Source organism: Balaenoptera acutorostrata, chromosome 17 (assembly GCF_949987535.1).
Source record: "Balaenoptera acutorostrata chromosome 17, mBalAcu1.1, whole genome shotgun sequence".
In the NCBI taxonomy this organism is placed as follows: domain Eukaryota; kingdom Metazoa; phylum Chordata; class Mammalia; order Artiodactyla; family Balaenopteridae; genus Balaenoptera; species Balaenoptera acutorostrata.
This window is the reverse complement of record NC_080080.1, coordinates 70,366,353-70,391,782: the sequence shown is the minus strand read 5'-3', so window position 1 is coordinate 70,391,782 and position 25,430 is coordinate 70,366,353. Positions and strand designations below refer to the sequence as shown.

The 25,430-nt window shown below is 37.1% G+C and overlaps 1 protein-coding gene across 1 annotated transcript; it reads right to left on the bottom strand.

Annotated features, from left to right (window-relative positions):
• Positions 1 to 863: 863 nt before the first annotated feature.
• Positions 864 to 25,354, bottom strand: VCPIP1 (valosin containing protein interacting protein 1). The gene is made up of 3 exons (XM_057532046.1): positions 22,359 to 25,354; positions 12,747 to 12,833; positions 864 to 3,053 (listed from the first exon to the last, which is right to left on the bottom strand). The coding sequence occupies exons 1-3, from the start codon at positions 25,069 to 25,071 to the stop codon at positions 2,185 to 2,187; spliced, it is 3,669 nt and encodes a 1,222-aa protein (XP_057388029.1). The 5' UTR covers positions 25,072 to 25,354; the 3' UTR covers positions 864 to 2,184.
• Positions 25,355 to 25,430: the final 76 nt, after the last annotated feature.

Here is a 25,430-nt window from a genome sequence, read left to right as displayed (position 1 = left end):
GAAATAGCACTGCTCTGGCAAGAGAAATTAATAGTGTTGTCAGAGATTAGCCTGCCTTCTAATGTTCACAGGTGCGTTCTAGTTTGACTAAATGCAAGTATTTAATAGGGAGATAAAATGTGCATCTGATATTTTTACTTTATGCTATGAAATTACATTTGTCAGTTATTAACTAAACATACTGAGCCACAGGTGAAGAAAATATTTGTTAAAAGGTGATTATATCATTTACCTGGAAGCAATGCATTCGTTTGTTAACCAGTTTTCCTGTATTTAAACTAAAAAACGTATGTGGTGGTGGAGGGGCGGGAGGGTGTTCAGTGGCTGAAAAAAGCCAAAAATAATTATAGTGGTTAGTGATATTTGTAATTTTTAATTTAACACACAGAAGTCACCTGTACTAACCAAATGGGAAATATTATTTGGTAGCTGCAGTTCTTTATGCAAAACTAGTACACAATATAAAAGTTCTAAAATTTCCTTATATTTATAGACATAGAGAGAGGTATCTGAAAGTAAATTTAGAAGAAGAATGGAGACAGAATATGGTTTTAAAAATGTGATAAAACTAACCCAAATATGTATCTTGCTCAGATATCAACTGCAAAATGTCTAGAGTCTCCATTCTTTCCCTATTCAAAATAAAGTAGTTATTTTAATAAGTGGATTCAGTCAGAGATGCTTTCATAGAAAGAAACCAAAAACTCCCTTATTTGGAAACACAAGTTAAAGTTCTGTCTATATTCCTTATGAATCAACAGGTTGACATTTTTAAACACCTGATAATATAATTTCTGATGTACATTTTCTTGAAATGCAAATGGTTCTGCATCTGTTACACGAGCAAACAGAGACAGCCAGGCTTTGAATGCTCTAGATAAGAGATTGTATTAACATACATTTTGTCTTTCATCCATTCAAATTCAACTTAATTTCAGTGAACAGAGGAAAAAGATGGATTAACGTGTACATTTCAGAATACAGATTTGCAGAATAGGATAAAATAGTGCAATACCAGTCTCAGGATAAACATTCTTTAAGGAGTAAACATGAAAGCTGCTTCTTGAGGAAACTGGCACTAAAGATTTGATGAATACACTATTTAAGCAAATGCCCGGTTGATCAGGGTATGACGCAGTCAAATTTGCATCCAAATCCAAGTGAAGCCAACAAATGAAGAAAATCTTATGGATTCTAAGAAAAAAGGGAAACATTTTTGGTTCAAAGGGGCTCAAATACATTTAGCATATACAAGCTTAAATACCATTGATCAAAATTGTAGAACAATGTAACTCATTCATAAAGATAAATTCTTATTTATAAATGCTCTGTGAATCTGACAAACTCTGAAAATTAGAGATTAACTACTGCTACCATTATTTTTATTATTTTCTACCACACTTTGCAATCAACTTTTCTGCAAGATTAAAGGACAAAAATTTGGTAGTACTTCACCAGGCCAGGATTCAAAATAATGGTAACATATTATCAACAACAGAGCACACAACTGGCTGTGTTGGCTCAGACAGCAACATTACTGAATCACATTGACTTTATCATTCTAGAATAGTTACCTTCCCCTAACCTTGCTCATGTCAGCAAAATGTTATATCATTACACTACATTCTCAAGATAGTTTCACCAAGAATATATATCTCTATGAATGTGCTCATGTTCACAGAAGTGTCAGGATCCCAGTGTCTAATATATCCTTTTTATGAATTTCAAGATACAATTTAATTCAGATAACCTTCAAATTTACATAAATCCTTTGACACGCTAATAAATATGTGGAATGGTTACCCTGATGACATCAACATTAGCAAAATCTTATTTCCCCCCAGCCCTAGCCTTTTCAGAAATCAAACATACGTAGCTAGAGAATTTTCATGTTTTAAACATTAAGACTTTCATGGAATTAAAATTACAATGAACCACATATATGGAAGAAAGTCATCTCAGCGGATCTAATAACTAATTTATAGGAATTCAGAGCCAGCCTGGGCAGCAGTATATTAAAAGCTATTGCCAATCACACACTTGCTATCATGCACTGAATAACAAGATATAATCTTTGAATTATATACGTACAAGATTTTTAATGACTAATCAAGTTATGTGGCCCAGCCAACAAATATTACACGTTCACAATAAACATTCTGCCTTTATTAGCCTCTAATTAAATCAAGAGTGATCCATTGGCTCAGTTGTGTTTGTCATCTCAGCATCTTGACTATCCATCTCTTCAGGCTCCTCCACGGAGTTTCCCTTTTGTGCTTTTGACCTTGTAGCAAATGCTGCTCCCACTGCCTCTGCCACACAGCCATCAGTTGTTTCCGTGTTCAAATTTTCAGTGCCACCAGTTAGAGAAAAAGATTCAGGTAAGCCAGTCTGAAGAGTCCCAGATTTCACAGAAGAACTCACAACTTCGACTTTCCTCTGAGGAAGATCAGACGGTGACTGCTCTGTGCTTTGATCCCGCAAGTGCTTGTCCATCGACGCCTGAATAGAAGAAACCATTTCCTGCAATTTTTTTCGCTGGGCCTCAACCATATCAGGATCAAGCTGCCTGCTGTCTCTCATTGTAACTACTCCAGGAGCTATTCGAATAAGCTCACTGTTACTAGGAGCAGCTGTGAATACAGAAGGCTCTGTTTTAATGGAACTACTAAAGTGTGTCCCTGTGGTCTGCTTCCTCACAACCGGAGTTTCCCTAGCTCTTGGCTCAAGGTGTGGGGTACTGGATGCAGTTCCTAGAGAATGCCCTTTTCCCTGAAAGGCAGTTACATTATGAAGCTGCTCGGATTTCTTTTTCACTACTCCACCACTACCTAGTTTTAATAACCCATGTGAGGGACTTGACTCCCTACTTCTTGTCGTAGCCTCTGCTCGAACCTGACTTACAGCCTCTTTGACTAAATCTTCAACATCAGGACCGATGGGGAAATGTCCTGCAGCATCCACACACAACTCCAGCCTATCTTCAGAAGCATTATAGACAAAGGTTTTGCCAGGCAGATGTGGAAAAGTGCAATGCTTGCCATCAGCCATACCTGAAGAGAGGAAAAAGAATTTAACATATTAAAATCTTACTTGAAAGGTGTAGTAAAGACAATTATAATTGAAATAGTAAATTTCCAATAATAATTTACAGGTAACAGCTTTCAAAACAAAATTAATTAGCAAATAATTTATTACACTTATTAATAGAATTTAATGCTATTACAAAAAAAGAAATACCACCATAAACCTTAATGCAGTTTCCCAGGGGATTTGAAAAATATATATCATTAACCTATCACAAGGTTAGGAAAGTTAGGCTTGAAACAAACAGCTTGCATAAGAAAAACACTAGCAATTGTGTTAGTAAAGCATGTGCTTATAGTAAAGCAAAAAGAAAATATACTTTCATTTAGTAAAATTCAAATTATAAACTTTAAAAATACCTATAAGGGCAAAGTGTTGTATATATATGTTGCGCAGTGTGTTGAATTAAAAATCATAAGTGATTCTATTAAATTACAGAATACCAGAATAAAAGTTTTCTCTGTGTGTATATATGTATTTTTCACAAATATAAAAAGTATGAACTTTCAAAATAAGATACTCCATATTAAAGTAGTAGGTGTGGAGGCACATTTAGGAAAGCTAGGATTAAGGCACTGTGACTTAAGTATAACTGGAAGAACTGACATTTGGTTACAATAGATTAATAACATCGTATTCAATTCAATTCCTTTGAAATAGTTGAACTTCATGTTACAACTCTTATTCCTCTCTGGCAGATCAGAACCACCAAAACAAGAGTGAGTTATGGATGCTCTTCAAATGGCCCAGTGCGATATACTTTCTCACAGTCAATGCAGCAGTAGAGGGTAAGAACTTTAAAGCAGGCTTCCCTTTATCTTCTAGCTGAAGAGTTTGGTCTCACTACATGGTATTTCAAATTTTTATACTTTTTCCAGCCTGGGCATAAAAGAATTGCATGTGTGTTTTAAGCTATCCAGTATCTTTACATTTTAAGTATAGACTCCAAATATGCAAAAATAAGGGTTTTCAAGTTTTGTGAAACCACAGATTTTCTATGTTTAAAAGAAATGAACTTTTAATAATATATGGGTATGTTTATGGCAAAATATAAAGGCAAAAGCAAACTAGTTTAAAATGAATGAGACTGTTAGTACTATAGAAATTCAGAGAGGGGAAGGATGAGTGAACTCTGGAATGCTTTGTGGGCACTTAGGTAGTCTCTCTCCAGTTTTGCAGGTTATTAAGAATAGTCCCTTCCGCTCTGAAAAAAGCTACGGAGTGGTTCTAATGTATCTTACTGTGAATATTCCAAATAATCAGAGAAAAAAACAACTTCAAATGAATAAATACCATATAGTAAGTTCAAATAAACATTCATTTCAGTGATAAGTGAAAATCTAACGAGAATTTCCTCTTGGCACATTTTTGGCAGAGAGAACTGACAAAAATAGACATACAAAAATTAAAATCAGAGATGTCTAAATAGTACCTTTCAGAGTACAACCCTTAAATCAGTTTACCTTCTATCAATCCCCTACCTCAGAGATCTGTAAACCATAGCTCAGGAAACAAAGGTAGCAAAAAAGAGAATTTTGAATGGTAAGGCCAGGGATGCCCCAAGGAAAAGCTTTTAAACAATCATTTCTATAGATAACAACTACTGAGCCTCACTATGTGCCAGGAGCTAAAGTAGACCCTGAAGATTCAAAAATAAAATGTAATTCTTAGGAGATGGAGACGAGTGTCAATAGACAATTACAATGCAATCAGGTAAGTATAACAATGAGTATAGTACTTATTTCACTAATTATTTGAGGATTATATAAGAACACATGCAAAGACATACCACAGTGCCTAATATACATCATGCAGTCAATAGTGTTAATTTCTATATTAGATCACAAGGTTTTGTAATCATTTCCAGGCTGCTACTGTGATGCTTTCCCTTGGCTATCTCTGGAAAGAATCATAGTCCCACACGTTTATCACAGTATTATTTACAATGAAACACTGGAAACAATCTAAGCTTTCAACAAGAAAAGAAGGGTTAAGAAAATTATAGTCTATCTACCTGACAGAAGTAATATGCAGCTATTAATACTGATATAAATAAGTAACCTATGATGCCTCATTTGTACAGTAAAATATGCATGATACAGGAAAATAGCAGGAAACAAATCTAAGTATTGTAATTACAATCATGTCAAAAAAATGCATGTATAAGACAAGTATTTAGCAATTATAGGTGATGTTCCCCATTTCTATAGTTTCTAGACTTTTTACATTATTAAAAAACTTTAAAATATATGTTGAAAAATCAATACAAATACTGTGTTGTGATTAAACAATCATTTAGGTTTTATATAACTTATATAGTCCTTTGAATTTTAAGAATCAAGGTGTATTAAAATTTCTATATCATACATCAACAATTCTATTGCACATATACACCAAAAGACATGTATAATAATATTTATAGCTACATTCTTTCTTACATCAAAAAACTGGAAACTACCTAAAGTGCATCAGAACAATGGATGAATTAATTTAAAAATACCTTTCCAAACATAAAGAATAGGAATATTAAAAGCCTATTTGTTATATTGGGCAATATGTCTGTTCAAATGTAGATATAACCATCTATCTGTTAGGGTGGATTTGAACAAAGTAAGAGAATTATGTTCTTTTCCAATTTTTGGAGGGTATGGGTGTATGTCTGGGGGTGAGGAGGGCTTGTTATGCTTTGATTCTTTGACCACGGGATGATGATAACGATTTGCCACATGAATCTGTCCTAAAAATAAAGGTAACATTTTACCACAAATATTGGACGAAATTATATTTTGAAAGGTAAAATGATTTTCTGATGGTGACCCATTTCAAATGGCTGTGTTATGGTCAAAAAATTTTTAAATAATTCTGCAAATAACAGCTGGGATTCTAATAATAATAATAATAACAAACATTAGCTAAGTATTTATTAGGTACCAGGCCCTTTGCTAACTGCTTTATGTGCACAATCTCATTTGATCCTAATAATAACCCCGAGATTATCATACCCACTTTACAGAGAAACTGAGACTTAGAAGTCACACAGGAATAAGTAGTAGAACCAAAATTTAGTATCAGATGTTCCTACTCCAGAGCTCTAAACTCCCTCCTAATAAGAATAAATACCACAGGTAACATTTAAAAAATATAATGGCTCTATTGACATATAATTCACACACAACTCACCCATTTTTAAGTGTACAGTTGAATGTTTTTTAGGATATTCAGAGTTGTGTAGCCATCACCAAAATCACTTTTAGAACATTTTCCCAGAAAGAAACCCTGAACCCATTAGCAGTCACTCCCATTTCCTCTCCCACCCCATTCCCAGCCCTAGGCAACCACTGATTTACTCTCTCTGTCTCTCTAGGTGTGCCTATTCTGTCATTTATATGACTTTTCATATAAGTAAAATAATACGATATATGGTCTTTTGTTTCTGGCTTGTTTCATGTAGCATAAGATTTTCAAGGTTCATCAATGTGGTCTGTATCAGTACTGCATTCCTTTCTATTGCCAAGTAATATTTCATTGTATGGATATATCACATCTTACTTATCCAAAGTTTAAGTTGATAGACATTTGCATTGTTTCCAGTTTTGACTACTATGAATAATGCTTATGAACATCTGTGTACAAGTTTTGTGTGGACATGTTTTCATTTCTCTCGGGTATACACCTAAGAGTGAATTGCTGGGTTATATAGTAGCTCCATCTTAAATCTTCTGAGCAACTGTGACTTTTTTCCCAAGCGGCTGCACTATTTTACATTCCCACCGGGATTTCCTTGCCCACCATTCTTAATATCTGTCTTTTTGATTACAGCCTTGCTAGTAAGTATGAAGTACTATCTCACTGTGGTTCTGATTTGCATTTCCCTATGGTTAATGATGTTGAGCATCAGTTCATGTGCTTATTGGCCATTTATATATTTTCTCTGGATCCTTTGCCCATTTTTAACTGGGTTGTTTGTCTTTTTACTGCTGAGTTCTTTATATCCTAGATGCAAATCTATTATCTGATATATAATATGCCAAATTTTCTCACTCTGTGAGTTGTTATTTCACTTTCTTGTTAGTGTCCTCGCAGCACAAAAATTTGTTCTTATTTAGCTACTTTTTTGTTGCTTGTACTTTTGGTGTCATATCTAAGAAGATTTTGCCTAATGCAAAGTCAAGAAGTTTTATGCCTATGTTTTCTTCTAAGAGCTTTCTAGTTTTAGCTCTCATACTCCAGTTTTTCTACACATTTTGAGTTAATTTTGTATTTGGTGTGAGGAAGAGGTCAAACTTCATTCTTTTGCATGTGGATATCCAGTTGTCCCAGCCCTGTTCATTGATAAAACTATTCTTTCCCGCATTAAACTGTCTTAGCATCACAGCTAACATTTAAAAAATAATTTCAAACCAAAACCAAAAAACTATTTAGAAAATAATCAAGAGCGTCATCCCCACACCACCCACCACAACCCTCCCACACACAAAAACAACTGAGGGAAGTTATTTTCAGTCCTATGAAAGACAGTGCATACTTACCCCAATTACTGGGAGCCCTATCATCAATCATAATTAAATAATAACTTTTTAAAAACCACTAGTTAGGGCTTCTCTGGTGGCGCAGTGGTTGAGAATCCGCCTGCCAATGCAGGGGACACGGGTTCGAGCCCTGGTCCAGGAAGATCCCACATGCCGCGGAGCAACTAAGCCTGTGTGCCACAACTACTGAGCCTGCGCCCTAGAGCCTGTGAGCCACAACTACTGAGCCCGTGTGCCGCAACTACTGAAGCCCCCGCGCCTAGAGCCCGTGCTCTGCAACGAGAAGCCACCGCAATGAGAAGCCCGCGCACCGCGACGAAGAGTAGCCGCCACTCGCCGCAACTAGAGAAAGCCCGCGCGCAGCAACAAAGACCCAACGCAGCCAAAACTTAATTAATTAATTAATTTAAAAAACACATTAACTGGTATTGATATATTTCGGAAGGTAGAATGAAGTGAAAGATGGAAAGTTAAAAAGAAAGGGATGCAAAAAAAGGCAGGGGGATGCTCAGAGAGAAATTTATAGCTTTAAATGCTTATATTAGAAAACAAAAATTTATAATCAATAATCTAAGCTTCTACTTAAAGAAACTAGGAAGTGCAAATTAAATCCAAAGGAAGCATAAGGAAGGAAAAAGTAAAGATAATAGCAGAAGACAAAAAAAATGACATGAGGAAAACAATGGAGAAAACCTATGAAACCAAAGCTATTTCTTTGAAAAGATCAATAAAACTGATAAACCATTAGCTGGACTAGTCAGCAAAACAAGAAAGGCACAAATTGCCAATATCAGAAATGACAGAGCTATAGACCTTGAAGACATTAAAAGGACAGTAAGGGAATATTATAAACAACTTTATACCAATAAAATTGATAACTTAGATGAAATGGACAGATTTCTTAAAAGGCAAAACTAACAAAGCTTATTCAAGAAGAAAGGAATAACCTTAAGAGCAGTCTATTAAAGAAATTAAATTCATAGTTAAAAACCATCCAATAAAGAAAACTCCAAGCACAGATGGCTTCACTGGTGAATTCTACCATTTAAGAAAGAAATAATATCAAAGCTATTGCAAAATCTACCAGAAAACAGAAAAGGAGTGAACACTTCCCAACTCTATTTTCTGAAGCCAACATTACCCTGATTGAACAGTCATTACAAGAAAACTACATATCATTATGCCTCATGAATACGGTCACAAAAACATTCAACAAAATATTAGCAAAGGGGCTTCCCTGGTGGCACAGTGGTTAAGAATCTGCCTCTCAAGGCAGGGGACGTGGGTTTGATCCCTGGTCAGGGAACTAGATCCCACATGCATGGCGCAACTAAGAGTTCACATGCCACAACTAAGGAGCCGTGAGCCGCAACTAAGGAGTCCACCGGCCACAACTAAAGGAGCCAGCAAGCCACAACGAAGGAGCCCGGGAGCCACAACTAAGGAGCCCGCCTGTCGCAACTAAGACCTGGCACAGCCAAAAATAAATAAATAAAATAAACAAAAATTTTTAAAAAATGGATTATAAAAAAAGAAAAAAAAAGAATCCAGCATGTGACATTGGTTCAACAGTCAAAAATCGATCAATGTAATTCACACTATCAACAAACTAAAAAGAAAGCCCTTATAAGATCATTTCAATAGATGTGGGAAAAGAGCACCTGATAATATTCAACATCCATTCACAATACTATAAAACCATCAATAAACTAGGAATAGAAGGGAATGTCCTCAAACTGACAAAGGGCATTTCTGAAAAACCTACAGGTTTGAATGCTTTCCCCCTTAGACCAGGAACAAGGCAAGGATATCCACTCTCACCACTCTATTCAACACTGAATTTATAGCCAGTGCAAAAAAGCAAGAGAAAGAAATAAAAGGCATATAAATTGAAAAGGAAGAAATAAAACAGTCTCTTATTTGCAAAAGACATAATGACCTACATAGACAATCCCAAAGAACCTGCTAAAAGCTACTAGACCTAACATGTGAGTTTAGCAAGGTCACAGGGTACAAGGTTAATGCATAAAAACCAATCTTATTTCTATACACTAGCAATGAACAACAGGAAACTGGAATTTTTTAAAAAGCATCTTTTACTTATAGCATCCCCAAAACATAAAATATTTAGGTACAAAATCTAACAATGGATGTGCAAGAATTATATGCTAAAAATGATAAAATTTTGATGAGACAAATTAAAGAAGACTTTTTTGTAGCAATTGGCAAACTGATTCTAAAATTTATATGGATAAGCAAAGCACCTAGAATGCTCAAAACAATTTTGAAAAAGGTTAAAGATGGAGGACTCATACTAACTAAATTTCAAGAATTACTATAAAAATACAGTAATCAAGACTGTGGTATTGGTGGAAGTAGAGACATATAGATCAACAAAATAGAAAAGAGATTCTAGAAACAGGCCCACATGAATAGGGTCAACTGGTTGTTTTAAAAGTAACTTTACAGATGTATATTCTGCATATAATTCACCTTTTTCAAGTGTATAATTCATGGTCAACTGATTTTCGATAAAGGTACCAAAGTAATTCAATGGATAAAGTATACCTTTTCCAACAAATGGTTCTGGAGCAATTGGCCATCCACACACAAAAAAATGAACCGTGCCTCATAACTTACAACATATTAAAAAAACCTCAAAATGGATCATACACCTAAATATAAAACCTAAAACTATAAAACTCATAGAAGAAAACAAAGAAGAAAATTTTTGTGACCTTGGATTAGGCGAAGATTTCTTGGATAGGACACAAAAAGTATGAATCACTAAAGAAATGATTGTTACATTGGTTATCAAAATTAGAAACCTCTGATCTTCAAAAGATAATGCTGGGAGAATGAAAAGACAAGTTACAAACTGGGAGAAAATATATGCAAAACACTTGTCTGATAAATGATGTGTGCCCAGAATATCTAAAGAACTCTCAAAACTCAGTTAAAAAAAAATTCAAACCAATTTTAAAATGAGCCAAATAATAATAAGATAGCAAATAAGCACATGAAAAGATGCTCAATATCAGTTATTCGAGAAATGCAAATTAAAACCATTATGAGTAGTAATATAAATCTATTAGAATGGTTTAAAAAACAAAAACCAATACTACCAAGTGCTGGAGGAATACAAAATGGTCCAGCCAATCTGGAAAATGGTCTGGAAGTTTCTTATAAAGATGAGCATATACTTACCACATTACTCAGCAATCCCACTCCTAGGTATTTACCAAAGAAAAGTGAAAACATACGTCCACACAAAGACGTGTACACAAATGTTTACAGTGGCTTTATTCATAGTAGCCAAAAACTAAAAACAAACTAAATGTCCTTCAATTGGTTATGGAATTTTTAAAATGTGATACATACATACAATGGAATAATACTCAGCAATAAAAAACAAATAAACTACATGCAACCAGATGGATGAATCTCAAAAGCACTAGGCTAAAGACTGAAATTGACAAAATTTTTCTGTAAAGGGGCAACCTGGTAAATATTTTAGGTTTTGCAGACCATATAGTCTCTGTCACAACTATTCAACTCTGCCATTGCACTGCGAAAGCAGCCACAGACAATATGTAAACATGAGTGTGGCTGTGTTCTGATAAAACTTTACATACAACAGGCAGTGGGACTGGTATGGCTCACATGGAGGAGTTTGCCAACCCCTGTGCTCAATCAAAAAGCCGGACACAAAAGGTTAAACTATATGGTCCCATTTATATGGTGATATGAAAAAGGAAAACATATAGAGACAGAAATCAAATCAGTGGTTGCCAGGGCCTAGGGGGAGAGGTAAGGGATTAATTAGAAAGGGGCACAAGGTGACTTTTTGGAATGGTGGAAATATTCTATATCTTGATTGTGGTAATGGTTACGTGACTGTATATGTTTGTCAAAATTCACATGCCTGTATTCCTAAAAAGGGTGAATTTTACTGTATGCAAATTATGTTTCAATAATCCTATCTTAGGAAGGAAGGAAGGGAGGGAAAGAGGAAGGAAGGAAGGAAGCAAGGCTACTGGCCAGCTGGCTATTCTTTGGTCCCCAATTCAATAAATCAAAAGAAAAAAATTTTTTGAGACAATCAAAAATCAAGGAAATTTAAACACTGACTGGATAGTTGGTGATATCTTAAAAATTACTGTTCATATTTTTTAGATGTGATAATGGTATTATGGTTATTTTTTAAAAAGAAAAAAAACAGTGCTCACTTTTAGAAATACATACTGAAGTTCTTACAGATGAAATTATGTCTGAGATTTATTTTAAAACAGTCCATTTGAGATGGGGTAGGTAGAAATGTACTGATAATTATTGAATCTGGGTGGTAGGTAAATAGGGGTTCATTACATTATTCTTGCTACTTTTATGTGTTTGAACATTTCTACAATAGCCAAGTTGGGTTTTGTTTTTTTAAGAAGGAAAAAGAAGTGCATGAGAAAGAAAACAAACAAACAAACAAACATAAAATAGAGATTATGTACTTAATGTCTACAGAGGTCAGGTAGGTAAGAAAGTGAGATAAGCCAGAGTGATAAAGTCTGGGGCCAAAAGTACTCACATCAAATTTTTGATAAAACATATGGGGTCCAAACATACATACTGGCAACCTCTCTCTTGAAACTGTTAAGATACAGTTATACACTTGCACATACCTTTATAAACAATGTATACCCAATGTGAAAAGAGGTTAAATGTAAAGTGAGCTGTTTCCTACAATCCAGAAAATACTGAGGTATATAGTAATCATAGTCAAAACACAACAACAAAAAAACACTGTATTATCTGGTTCTGGGACAGTCACTAGCATTATAAACAAATCGGCCTCTAATTTCACAATTTGTCTTTAGTTGTTAAGGATCATATACATAATTTAAATGAGAAAACAGGAGAAAGAAAGTGATAGGAGATTTTTAGTAATATTATAGCAGAAAACATAGCTGACCATATCAGGATAATAATCCATTTTAACTAGGCAGTCTGATAAAGAAAAATATGTACCTAATATTAACACTGGAAATAGTTTCAGAAGAATATTATCTGAACTTTCTTAATCTTACAACAGCTTGTGTGGAGATATTATCTAAGAATAAAATCAGAAAGCAACTATACCCATGGTTTTCTTCATAATATTGTAGAATACGCCACCCTGCTGGAACATGTGAGGAAGCCCCTTTGCATAAGACCATACATCTTCTCCTGTAAAATAAAGATACAGTATTAGCAACTAACAAGAAAGTTCAACCCAGGCTTGCTTTAATATGGATTAGCCTTGAACAGAGATTGCAAGGCAGATCTCCTAAGTGAGTGATGCAGTCTGGTGTAATACAACATATAGGAAGCGATATGGAATGAGGGACCATGACTAGAAAATGCATGGCCAATCTAACAATGGAAGCCATTGCCAAGTGCTGTCATGGAAGAGTAAAGGCCCAATGTTTCAATATCAAATGGCATTTCAAGAGAAGCCAGAAATCCAGGTTTTTAATGTTTAATTCTCCCCCCTTTTTTTTTTAATGTCTTCTATTTATGTATTTATTTATTTATTTTTGGCTGTGCTGGGTCTTCATTGCTGCGTGCGGGCTTTCTCTAGTTGCGGCGAGCGGGGGCTACTCTTCATTGCAGTGCGTGGGCTTCTCACTGCAGTGGCTTCTCTTGTTGCGGAGCACAGGCTCTAGGCGCGTGGGCTTCAGTAGTTGTGGCACGTGGGCTCAGTAGTTGTGGCTCACGGACTCTAGAGCGCAGGCTCAGTAGTTGTGGTGCACGGGCTTAGTTGCTCCGCGGCATGTGGGATCTAACCCGTGTGCCCTGCATTGGCGGGAAGATTCTTAACCACTGCACCACCAGGGAAGTACCCCATTTTTAAATGTAGGAACTAATTCAAAGATGTCTTTAGGGCTTCCCTGGTGGCGCAGTGGTTAAGAATCTGCCTGCCAATGCAGGGGACATGGGTTCGAGCCCTGGTCTGGGAAGATCCCACATGCCGCGGAGCAGCTGGGCCCGTGAGCCACAACTACTGAGCCTGCGCGTCTGGAGCCTGTGCTCAGCAACGGGAGAGGCCGTGACAGTGAGAGGCTCGCGCACCGCGATTAAGAGTGGCCCCCGCTCGCCACAAACTGGAGAAAGCCCTCGCACAGAAACGAAGACCCAACACAGAAAAAAATAAATATAAATAAAAAAAAAAAAAAAAAAAAAAAAGATGTCTTTAAAGCTGCATGAGTCAATACTGGGCATATTAAACAAAATACATATGAAGACTCAATCCAATTCAAAGTAAATTAGTATGCAACTGTGGACTAGAACAACAGAAAAGGTTATAGAAAGATACTATGTTTTTAAAGCAGAATATAAAAAATATATTCTATATTTAGATTAAAACTAGTAAAAACAGATGGAAAGGGCTAGGGAGAAAAGTAAATAGGTAGACTGAAGATAAGTAATTAATGTATTTTGTTGTTGCAAAGTTGACTTTTTAAAACAGAAATTTAGGGGGGAAATGACCTATTGATGAGATTTAGAATAAACATTAGAAGTCCACAAAATAGCTATAAGCAACCCACTATTTCACAAAAACATATTTTTCAAGAACATCCTTTGACAGTGCCTATTACCAATAAGAAGTTTCAAATAAAAAGTTAAGAATGATAACCACTGTTCAAGAAGTTAATAAAGAATGGAAGGAACATAAAAGTTACTTTTGGTTTGTGGCATATGGTTATTTTTGTTTCCTTATACTTTCATTATTTTCTAATCTGATAATGTATATATACTGCTTTTACAGTCAGGACTTTTTAAAGTGCATTTTAACAAAGAAAGGTTAACTTTTATCTTTCTTACTAGAGGACTACACTATTGGATCTGAGCTTTGAATGGAGGTTATTGATGAAGTGAATTAATCACTACGTACCTACACTCTCTCAGAGCTCTAACCCCTTCCCACACTGATAAACAGAAATGTGAATCTACATGGCAGTTGGCTGAAGTTGCTCAGTATATCAGTTTAAAGTATACAAATTTAAAAAGCCTTGGCACTTAACGTTTCAGTTAACTAGAACATTTACTTACATGAACACTTCATTCACTAATAATACAGCACTACTAGAATTGCCAATATTTAAGGGTGAATACAGAAATTTAATTTAAAATTTTGAATATTAATAAGAACTCCTGAACACAGAACATTAATAACTTCTGATAGAAGTTCTGACTGCTGAATTTATCATTAAACTTTATTTGGATAAATTACTTCTATGGTGGTAATCTTTCATTTCTTTATTATTATCTTAAATGTACTTATTATTTTATAAAACACTCTAGGATATCATTTATCAAATACTCTAGAATATCAAAACATATCAAAAACTTAGATGGTAGCACTTAATTTTTTGGGTCAAAATCTAAACGGGTGCCAAAATGGTAAACTCCTCAGAACTGACCACCTAAATACTAGTAAGAAAAATGACGTTTCTTAATATTGATACTTTACAAACTCGACTATTCCTTACTTAAGCAGGCAAAACTCTAAAAAGTAAGAACTCTATTGAACTGTTTATCAACCTTGTGTTTTCATTATCTACCTAAAAATTATTTTTAGCCATTATTTTCCTAATCTGCCTCGACCATGGTATTTGCATACTACAGAATACTGTTTATCTGTTTACATACTATATGTATATCTGTACTTTTTTCATTAAATAGAGTAAGATTTATTTTACCCTCCCCCAAGAACCAATTTTCACCCCCTTCAGACCTATATGGCCCCAGTGAGCATGGATACTCTATTGCTTTAAGGGAAGGATAGCTACCACCTAAATCTCTATTGTCTACCCAGCTCTGAGCAGGCACTTCACATAATTTTGTTTTCTCCTCCTAACTGAGCCCTATTTTACAGAAAAGGAAACAAGCTCAGAGAGTTTAAATAGTTCTCGCAAGATCAAATAGCTAGTAAGCGGCAAAGCCTGGATCTGAATCCTGTGTATTGTTCCACAGCTTATACCTTTTCCACTGATACTAAACCTCTACTAAAGGTCAAATCATGTTACAACAAATTTGGCAGAACTATCCGTATGGATATAAGAAGAGATATATCCGTATGGATATATCTCTTCTTATAGAAATCCATGGCATCAACAACTGGTTGAAAGAAAAACTAGGCAAATTATTTCCTTTGGTATATACACACTTCCACTGAAGTCATGTTTGTTGGAAACAGAACCAAGAAAAGGGATCAGAGATCAGGAAGCAAGGACTGTGACACTGCACAAGTCCCCCATCAGTCACAGATGGCTCTCTGCTACATTTCTCTCCATTCTTTCTACAACTGACCTGGTTCAGGCCCATCTCCTGCCTGAAGCACTGCCACCGCCTCAAAATTGGTCTTCCCTCTAATCTTACTCTCCTCAAATCTCTCCTCCATACAGCCTTCAGAGTTAAACCTTTAATGGTTCCACCAAACCATATGGTAAGTCCAAGCTCCTTTCTCACGGCATAAAAGGCAGCCTAAGATTCCTTACCCTTGCTCCTATCTCACAGCTCTCTCATCATATCCTAACTTGATTTCTACAAAGCAACACCACCAAATTGCTCCGGTTCCCCAAAGACCAGTAATAGCTATGTATTCTTTAAAACTCAATTTAGGGGTCACTTCCTCTAGGATTCTTCTTCAGTGGTGGTTAGGTAGGTACCTTCCTTGATGCTCCCATGCATATGAACACCACAGCCCTGATCACACTGCAGGTTAACTCAGTTTACTTTTCTGTTTCCCCTTCTAGACCAGAAGCTTTTCAGAGTCAGGAAAAGGTCAGTGGCCTATTTCACTTTCTATTCCCGGGCCTGGCACAATGCTGGAGAGATAGTAGCATTCAGAATTCGTGAAATGAATACTAGCATAAATGAGGTTTTTTCTTTTAATAATGCCTGAGAGATGTCCATGAAAAACTTAATTGAAGCAGCACAACGACAACTGCTCTTTAATGTTATATGGATAAAATGTTAACTAATGGTACCATCTGTACCTCTTCATGAATCTAATAAAACAAAATCATAGCAAAAACAAAGGTAAAGACTTTTAGGTACAAACTTGCAGTTATAAAATAAATAAGTGACAGGGATGTAACGTACAACATGGTGACCATAGTTAATAATACCATATTTGAAAACTGCTTAAAAAAGGGGGAGGGGGAATTACTCTTCTACCATTTCATTGGAAAGCAAATTCTTAGAGAACAGGACTAGTTTGGTAAAGCATCTAACAAATACTATACTAATTCATATTTTTCTGTTAGTCTCCAATTAATTTTGCTTTATAATTCAACTGTTTCTTCATTGTACAACAGTAAAATACTTACATTGAACATATTGTGTATGTGTATAAATGTAGAAAAATGTCTATACCACCACCACAGATAACCTCTGTTCATACCTCGTCTTCCTCGAATCCTTCCTAATAGTCTTCAGTTCTCTCACCTGAACAGTAGTTATTATATATGGCAGTGATATTATGGATGTTTTTTCTTCTGGTTACCTAATTTTTTTCCTCTTTAATAAGAGGTAATTTTTAAAAAGTATGTTAAAATTAAACATTTTAAAAATATCATTGTTTTTCTAATTTTTACTACTAATAACAAAATCATGGGTTAAAAGTGAGTTTAAAAGGTCATCGTTCCAATTTTCTAACTTTAGATATTTAAAAAAGCAATTTGAAGTTTCAACAAGTGAGTAAATTTTAAAATCTAACATCTATATGAAATATATTATTAAAAAAACAAAACAAATAAAAAATATATGAAATATATTAAGTTCCCCCCCAAAATACCTAAGTTAATTCTGAACTCAAGTTCCTATTACCATAAAATAAACTGACCAAAATGTAAATTTAAAGTAGGAACATGGGGCTGTTTCTACTAGAAGAATCCTAAAGGTATTCATTAGCTGAGAAAAATTGTTGCCATCTCTCCACCCTTCCTGCAGATCCTCCCATCTAAAAATGTATCTACCTTATCAATAGTCCAAACCATTTCTAAGAAAGGCATGCTTGTTTCTCTCCTTATACTCAGTCCCTTAAGTGTCTTTTAGTGTCATCATCAGCATTGAAAGATATATTTATCTCATACACACACACACACACACACACACAGAGTCTGATTCTCTCTGGGGAGTGCAAATGTTAAAGAGAACTACTATATTCTACTTTATACATACTTGAGATCTTTGAATTTTTAAAAATAATATTATCTTATAATTGAAAAAAATGTGAAGGAAAAAAGAAAAAGAATCGATGTTTAACTTAATCTTCAAAGTATGATATTATAAAATCACCATTTATGACAGACATATTTACCTTAAGATACATCTATACGCATTCTTTTTATTCAACTTTACGACAGCTCCCCCATTAGAAATATGCTGTCTACAAATCAACTGGAAGGGATACGAGAGAGTATGTTAAGAATAACAGATGCATTAAGTCCTATCTAGATTTGAAACTGTCCTTCACCCAATATTTGAAGAAAAAATTCAAGATGCAATAGTGATATTCAGACCCCATGTCATCTTAAAAATAAGTGTTTGAATACCACGTGTGATTTTGGAAAAACCCAAGGCAGTAACAACATCAAGAAGTACTATGAAATTATAAAATATTGTGTAATTTAAAAATGTATACTAAAAACTCATACAGTTCTTTGAGGAAGACAGAAGGTATATAAAAATCACACAAGTTTCGCAACCCCTGAAAGGATGCTAACCTTTGTAATTAAAGTGGGGTAAATATCTCACAAATAGCCTAATTCCATTACAGCAACTCTGACAAAGTATGTATAAAACTGACAAACCGTTTTTCATAAATCTGTCTTTATCTCTTGAAAGAGAAAATTAACTAAAAAGTTAGTGGAATACAATATTAATAAAAAAGAAATTAGCCTAGTATTTATGGTGGATGATGTACTACTATCTATCATATCTACCACAAAATAGAACCCACAAAAAACTGGTCTATAAGAAAATTTAATTATATATTTTGCAATGCTAGAGTTAGAGTCACTCACATACTGTATAAATAATGAAGATAACAGTCTGAAAAAATTGTTTAATAATGTCCAAGTGGTCTGGATAAAGCAGATTAAAATCTGTGAAATATTACAGGTAGAACACTGTTATTTCATTTTAAACTACCATTGTTAGATTCAAAGTGACTAGTTCCATGAACTGAGCAAAAGATTGATGTACTCACTTAGTCTCGTTGATACAAATAATAATAGATATAAATTCTATTTAATAACTATCCCACTTAGAAACAGTAGAAAGGCAACACACACGTCCCTGGCTATCAAGAAGTCAGCCTATTTAATGAAGACACACAATCCTATATCTATATATCTATATATCTATATCTCCCCCATACTTTTATAGCTTTCATCAACAGTTCTCCAGCTTCCTTTTCTCTATGTATAAAAATTATAAATGAAAACTATAAAAGTATGGGATGCCCTCAGTTGAGACCCTGCAGGTAAGTTTATGGAGGGCAAGGACCATGTCTCATTCATCTTTGTACCTACAGCACAGTCTCTAGCTCACAGCAGATGTTCATTTTGCTGACATAATCTGCATTCATTCATTCAACAAGCATGTACTTGGCACCTAATAAGTGCCAGGGCCTGTACTAGGTGATAAAGTATTAATCGGTGAATAAAACAGGCTACTGTCTCTGCCTCTGTGGAGTTTATAATGGGGGAGGTAAATGAGTAAGTAAACCAACAAACAAGATAGTGAAAACTTATAACAGGTGCTAAGAGGGAATTGAACAGGGTGCAGTAATAGAGTGGTTTAGCAAAGGTCTCTCAAACCTTTAGATAAGGTGGTCAGGAGACAACCTCTTTAAGAAAGTGGTGTTAAAGCCTTAACCTAAGTGAGAAGGAGGCAGCTATCTGAACAGCAGAAAGCTTGATGAGCTATTTTCTAAACCAACATACCAGCAGCTTAGCTCACATTTGGTAATTCACAAAGTTATTTCTGCACTTCGAAGTTTGCACTTTTCTAAATGAACTGTCGTTTTCCATTTTCCAGCCCTCTTCAATCTAAACATCAAGATTCCTCAGCACTCTTTACATAGCGTTGTGTGTACTTACTTAGCTAACCCCAAATTGACATTTTTACAAACCTATCACTTTTAATTAAGAATATCTTCCAGGGAATTCCCTGTCAGTCCAGTGGTTAGGACTCTGCACTTCCCCTGCAGGGGGCATGGGTTCAATCTCTGGTTGGGGAACTAGGATCCCACAAGCCAGGGGGCCAAAAAAAAAAAAATCTTCTACGTAATTCAAATACAGTTATGAGAGAATTAGAGGTAGAAAACTAATGTTTATAGAGGGACTAATACAGGCCAGGCACTGTCTTAGTACTTTAAAGCAGAAAGTCTCTCAAGAACCACCACCATAAAATTAGCAAAACACTCTTTTTATGCTTAAATTTTGTGTCAGGAGTAGAAGTGGGAGACTTAAAGAAATGTGTGGGTTTGTAGGGGCAGCAACATAAATGCTGGAGGTGAAGAGGGAAGAGATCATAACAAGAAGACGTTATCTTGGTCAACTCATTGCAGTCCACAGTCCAGTACTCAGATATTCAGGTCCAGAAACCTCAATCCAACCTCAGAAAGTGACTAACTGTAAACGAGAATTATATTTTACTAATTTTCATTATGAAACATATTATGCTGGCCAGACTTTTAGACTGCTGATCATAATCTCACCTGTGCCAATTTATTAATCTACATGGAGAACACAGCCTTCCAAGTGAATATAATCCTCACCTGCACTCTCACCTGTATTATCAATACTTACATCAGGAAGCTAAATGAGTGATCAGACTAGATGCTTGGTGACTGTGGAATCAGTAAAGGGATTCAGATCTTTGAGCCAGGCCACAGTGAGGACTGATCAAATATTCCTGCCCCTCAACTGAGATTACCTTTCTAGTTACCAGAATTTTCACGAACCGCAGTTGATGTATCTTTTCCCCTTGTATAGCAGTGTATAAACATTGCCAAATTCTGCTTTTCAACTCTTTTTCAGTGTTCAGTGCTGACCATCCATTCCATTTCTGCTGACACAGCCTTTCTTTGGATATGTTAATGTCATCTATTTAATTCAATCAAAAAAAAACATTTCAAAGTGCCCGCTCCCTGCTGGACATCATACCAGGTGCTGAACATCCAAGGTTATATATAAGCCACATCCTCAAGAGTTCCTCTTCTATGGAGAAAGACCTCTTTTCCTGTTTTGACCTGGGAGATTGTTGGTTTTCTTAAAAGTGCCTTCAGCACATATCTAAGTTTATCCATTCTGTTATTAATGATGTTATTAAATTTTCAGAGTTCTGGGATTACTTTGCTGTTGCCCTATGTACCAACTACAAGGGGTATCCTGTGTATAGGAGGCAACTGAAGTACTACTGGGGAGTTAAGCAGCTTGCCTGAAATCACTAAATTAACAAGTAGTGGAGCTGGAATTCAAATTCTAGGTCTTTCTGACTCCAAAATTCACAGTCTTTTCCTTTATTCCACGCAGTCTCTAAGGAACTAAAAACTCTTAAGAGAGAGAAAAAATGCAAAGTGCCTAGCTAGTACATTTCTTGACATAGCCCCCAATTCAATGACTATGTCTGCCAAAGTAAAGTCAGCAATATTAAGTTATAAATTTGTATAGGGCTTTTAGATCCCCTATTAACTACTAGGCCCCCAAACTTAACAAGCCAGAAATAAGTAATCTTCGTTTTGGAAGGTCAAGGCCCAATTCACTCTTAGAAAACACAATCAAAACCCAGATCACTTTTCCAGTTGAAAGCGCTCATCTCAGCAAAAATAAGGCCTCTCTAATATGTAATATATTTCAATTTTACTTCTATTTCAAGCCTTAATAAAGCATATTAACAGTAATTTAAAAACAAAGATCAGCCAATAAAAATAATGTAAAAAGTACACCATTTGATTATTTCCCAAATCATCTAAAGCTTTAAATCATATATTTGATTGATAATATATTTTCCTTTAATTTGTATTGAATTATTAAAAAGAAATGCTTCTTAAGCAACCCCATTAATATCTACCTCGGTTCCTTATGTTTCTCATCAGTTATAATAGTTCATTACAATTCATGGCAAAGAGTCACCGAGCAAGGAAATTACTTAAACACAAATCCTAATGTACAAATAAGAAAAATGTGATGAACTGGGACAGGGAGAACAGGAAATGGATGCGAGAGACCATTAGGTGGGAGTACAGTGAGCATATAAACCCAGAAACTGCAATTCATCAAACAGGAAGTCCTGAAATCACATGACACGCAGGAAAATGAAATTTAAAAATAAATGAAAAGGGACAAGTTGGGCAGGCTCAATAGAGCCAAGGGGGAAAAAATGAAAAAGCCTTTAAATGGATCCATTACAAGCCTATTTTTAAAAAAACAATTACAAGAATACGTTATATTTAAATAATCCGGTGACAATTAAGGGACTACTTTCACTTTCCTAGTTACATTTTCCTAATATTTACTCAATAGAAAATCACACTAACATCTATTCACTGTCAAAAAACGAAAGAAAATAACTTTCTTCTAAAATATATTATCAGATAGTTTTTACGATGACCTTTTTTTTCCATGAAGACATCAGAAAAACTCAGCATATTACATTCACAATTAAGAAATACTGTCTGAGTTAAACTGATCTTACCCATTAACGTTGCTAAAAGACACAAGGAGTACATTTCTTTGTCAGCTTGCTCCTGAAGTTCCTTAGATGACAGTTTACCAGTGACAGCACTCTCTTCTTGTTTCACAGTGTGGGCCGAGTGTGCTGCCGAAGACTGACCCCCTTCGGCTTTACTTTTTAGAATCTCTATTGTAATTCTGTCACCATGCTGTAAAGGAACTGGCTCCTTTTCCATTCCTGCCTGGGGTGGCATTAACTCTTTAGGAGGAAAGCCATATCGAATACATTGTAAATATGGAGGAATGTTGAATTCTCTGGCTATGCTTTCCTGAAGTTCAAAAAACGTTGTTGAAGACTTAAGTGTAACCATGGACTGTCGTCCATCATTAGTTGTTATTCGGATCTTCTTCTCCTTAGAAGTGGTTGGTGAATAGGGAGCCTTGGTAGGGGTGGCAGGTGCAGAGGAAGGACTATCACGAACGGTACTGGGAGAAACAGTCCTGGGCTGCCCCTTTTGTTCTTGTTTTAACTTCTCTGTTTTCCGTTTCTGCATTACAGAAGCCTGTTCCGTAATATTCTGTTGAATAGTTCTTTCAGTCTTACTCATGTTTAACTCCTCCTTGTGCAAAGTTTTTGTTTTCTGTCCGGTAAGAATAATTTTAGTTGGGAGCTGGGACTCCGACTCTTGTCCTTGTACGTCTCCAACTCTTTGGGCATGAGCACCATCTATATTTACAGGAGTATAATCATCAGGATTCTTTTTGGCAGTCTGATGCAATATAGTGTGGACAACTTTCTGAACTAGGATTTCACTCCCAAATTCACCTGGAAAGTGCTTGGTAACAAGTTTCATGGCAACATCGTAAACATTACTATTCAAAGACGCATCACTTTCATACTGGAACCAATATACTGTTTCTCTGACCACTCTTCCACCCCATTCCAAAGTAATAGGAAAAGCTTCTGGTAGATTGTCATACTCTTTACCATCCCAAAAATGTTTGAATCCACAACCACATTTGCCACCGGTGGACCTAGCATTAGTTCTGTCCCCATCCAAATACACGATAGACCCATCTCCTCTGACTCTTCGCACAGATGTACCATGGCACCAATTACAAGCTGTCAGGTTACTCAATCCGTAGTCTGGTACCAGAACATCTTTCACTGAATCATATGAGCAAACCAAATTGTTCAAGGGAAAGCTATAATTTTTGTCAGGCCTCAGCTGTCCATGAGTACTTTTCGCCAGGTTATACAGTTTCCCTCCTGGAGCCAACCACTCTGGAGGAACATGAAGTTCAGAAAGGGCACCACAGAGCAAACATTTGTGAAGGCGATTATCCATGACTGCTTTTTTAGCAGCTGCTGTGACTTCCTCAGGCTGAACTCCTATCACCCCTGTCCTCCTGTAGAAATACTGATGGACGTCAGCCACCAAACTCGGATGGATACCGTGTATGTCCATAAAGACTTCTTCCATAGCAGCAACAAGCCTAAGTAAGTATTTATCCTGCAAACTTCTGTCTCCTCCAATAACACAACCACCGTCCTCCTCAAGTTTGATGTACTTCTTAATGAGGTCCTGAGGCACACCCCATGCTTTAGGAAGCAAATTCATAGGCAGTTTGGGCAAAGCAGCCCCTTTTATGCCTACCAAGGGGATATAATGGTTTCTACCAGAGCTACTCCAGGCAATACAGATGGGTTTGTTCAAATGACCATCTCTCCCAGTGCACTTCTCTGCAGGGATGAGCCCTGGCAGAAAGGTGGCTGAATAATCACCAGAGCTTCGCATGCCACTGAGTGAATCTAACAGAATAATAGGGCGATGCAGCACGTTGGCAAGGCCAAATATGTGGATGTTCCTCAGGCCCAAGGGAACACCCTCGGGTGGTACAAACAGAGGGTCACACTCGTTGATAATGTCCTCCCACTCAGCGGCATCAATGAAGTCATGGAACAGGGCTTGATATCGGGCCAGGTGCTGCTGAAAGTGCTGTTTAAGATTCTCTCTCAAGGCATGCCAGAAGAGCTCCCGGCCTACTAGAGCCCGGGACACAGCATGCACCAGGCAGTGTCCATCCCCGTCCACATGCACTGGAATGAGGCATTCCTGACTTTTATTGGCCCGCTTGATGTCCTCAAGCGTGTCATGCAAATACAGGAGGCTTCCGGAGCGGTCCTTGCCATAGCCCACCGTGTTCACATGCTCTGGTTCGATGAGGAAGGCGCGGTCCCCCAGTAAAGCGCAATCGAACAGTTCGCCCTGGTTCATGTCCCGGAGAAGCTTAGCCCGGCCTGTCTGCTTGTCCATTCCGTAGCGAGCTAAGATGGGCGACAGCAACTTGCAGTGGTAGTTGGAAAGGCCCATCACCTTTACCAATTCCGTGTTCTTCTTGGGTGCCCCTGTCACCCCGAGCAGCGCGTTCCGAAGCAGGTTGTGCAGCACTACGTCCGGGTCGGTCACCTCCTCCACCCCCAGCAGCTGTTGCTGCTCGTGCCGCTGTCCGCACTCGGTACACTCGATGCTGACAGAACCGGAGGCCGGGAAGAACAGACGCGCCTGGCACTTCGGATCCGGGCAGCTCCCGGAGAGGATTCTCCGGTCTCTCCGCTTCGAGAGCACCCCCGGAGCAGCCGCCGCCGCCGCCGCCAGGGACGGCGGAGTCTGCGGAGCCTCTGGGGGAGGAGGCGGCGGCGGCAGCGGAGGTGGCGGCGGCGGCTGAGACATAGCTCTCGGCTCTCGAGTCTCGCTCCGCGTCCCAAGCGACCCTCAAAGGCTCATAGCCAGACCCGCGCCGGCCCGACTCGGTCTAGTCCAGGCCCAGGGCGAATCACTTTCCTTTCCCTACCAGCTCCTCCTCCTCCTAAGCGAAGGCGGAAGCGCCGGACGTTGTTTCTCTTCTTACTTCTCCACTGCCGTAGCCGTTGCCCCGAACGTAACGGCCACCACCCTAGCCCGCACTCACACTCACTCGCTCTCGCTCTCTCTCCCTCAGACACACAGACATACACGCCCTCACTGAGACTGCGCAGGCGCACCTTTCGTTCTGCCCTCTGGGAATTAGAGTCTTCTAGCCTCTCTCCTGG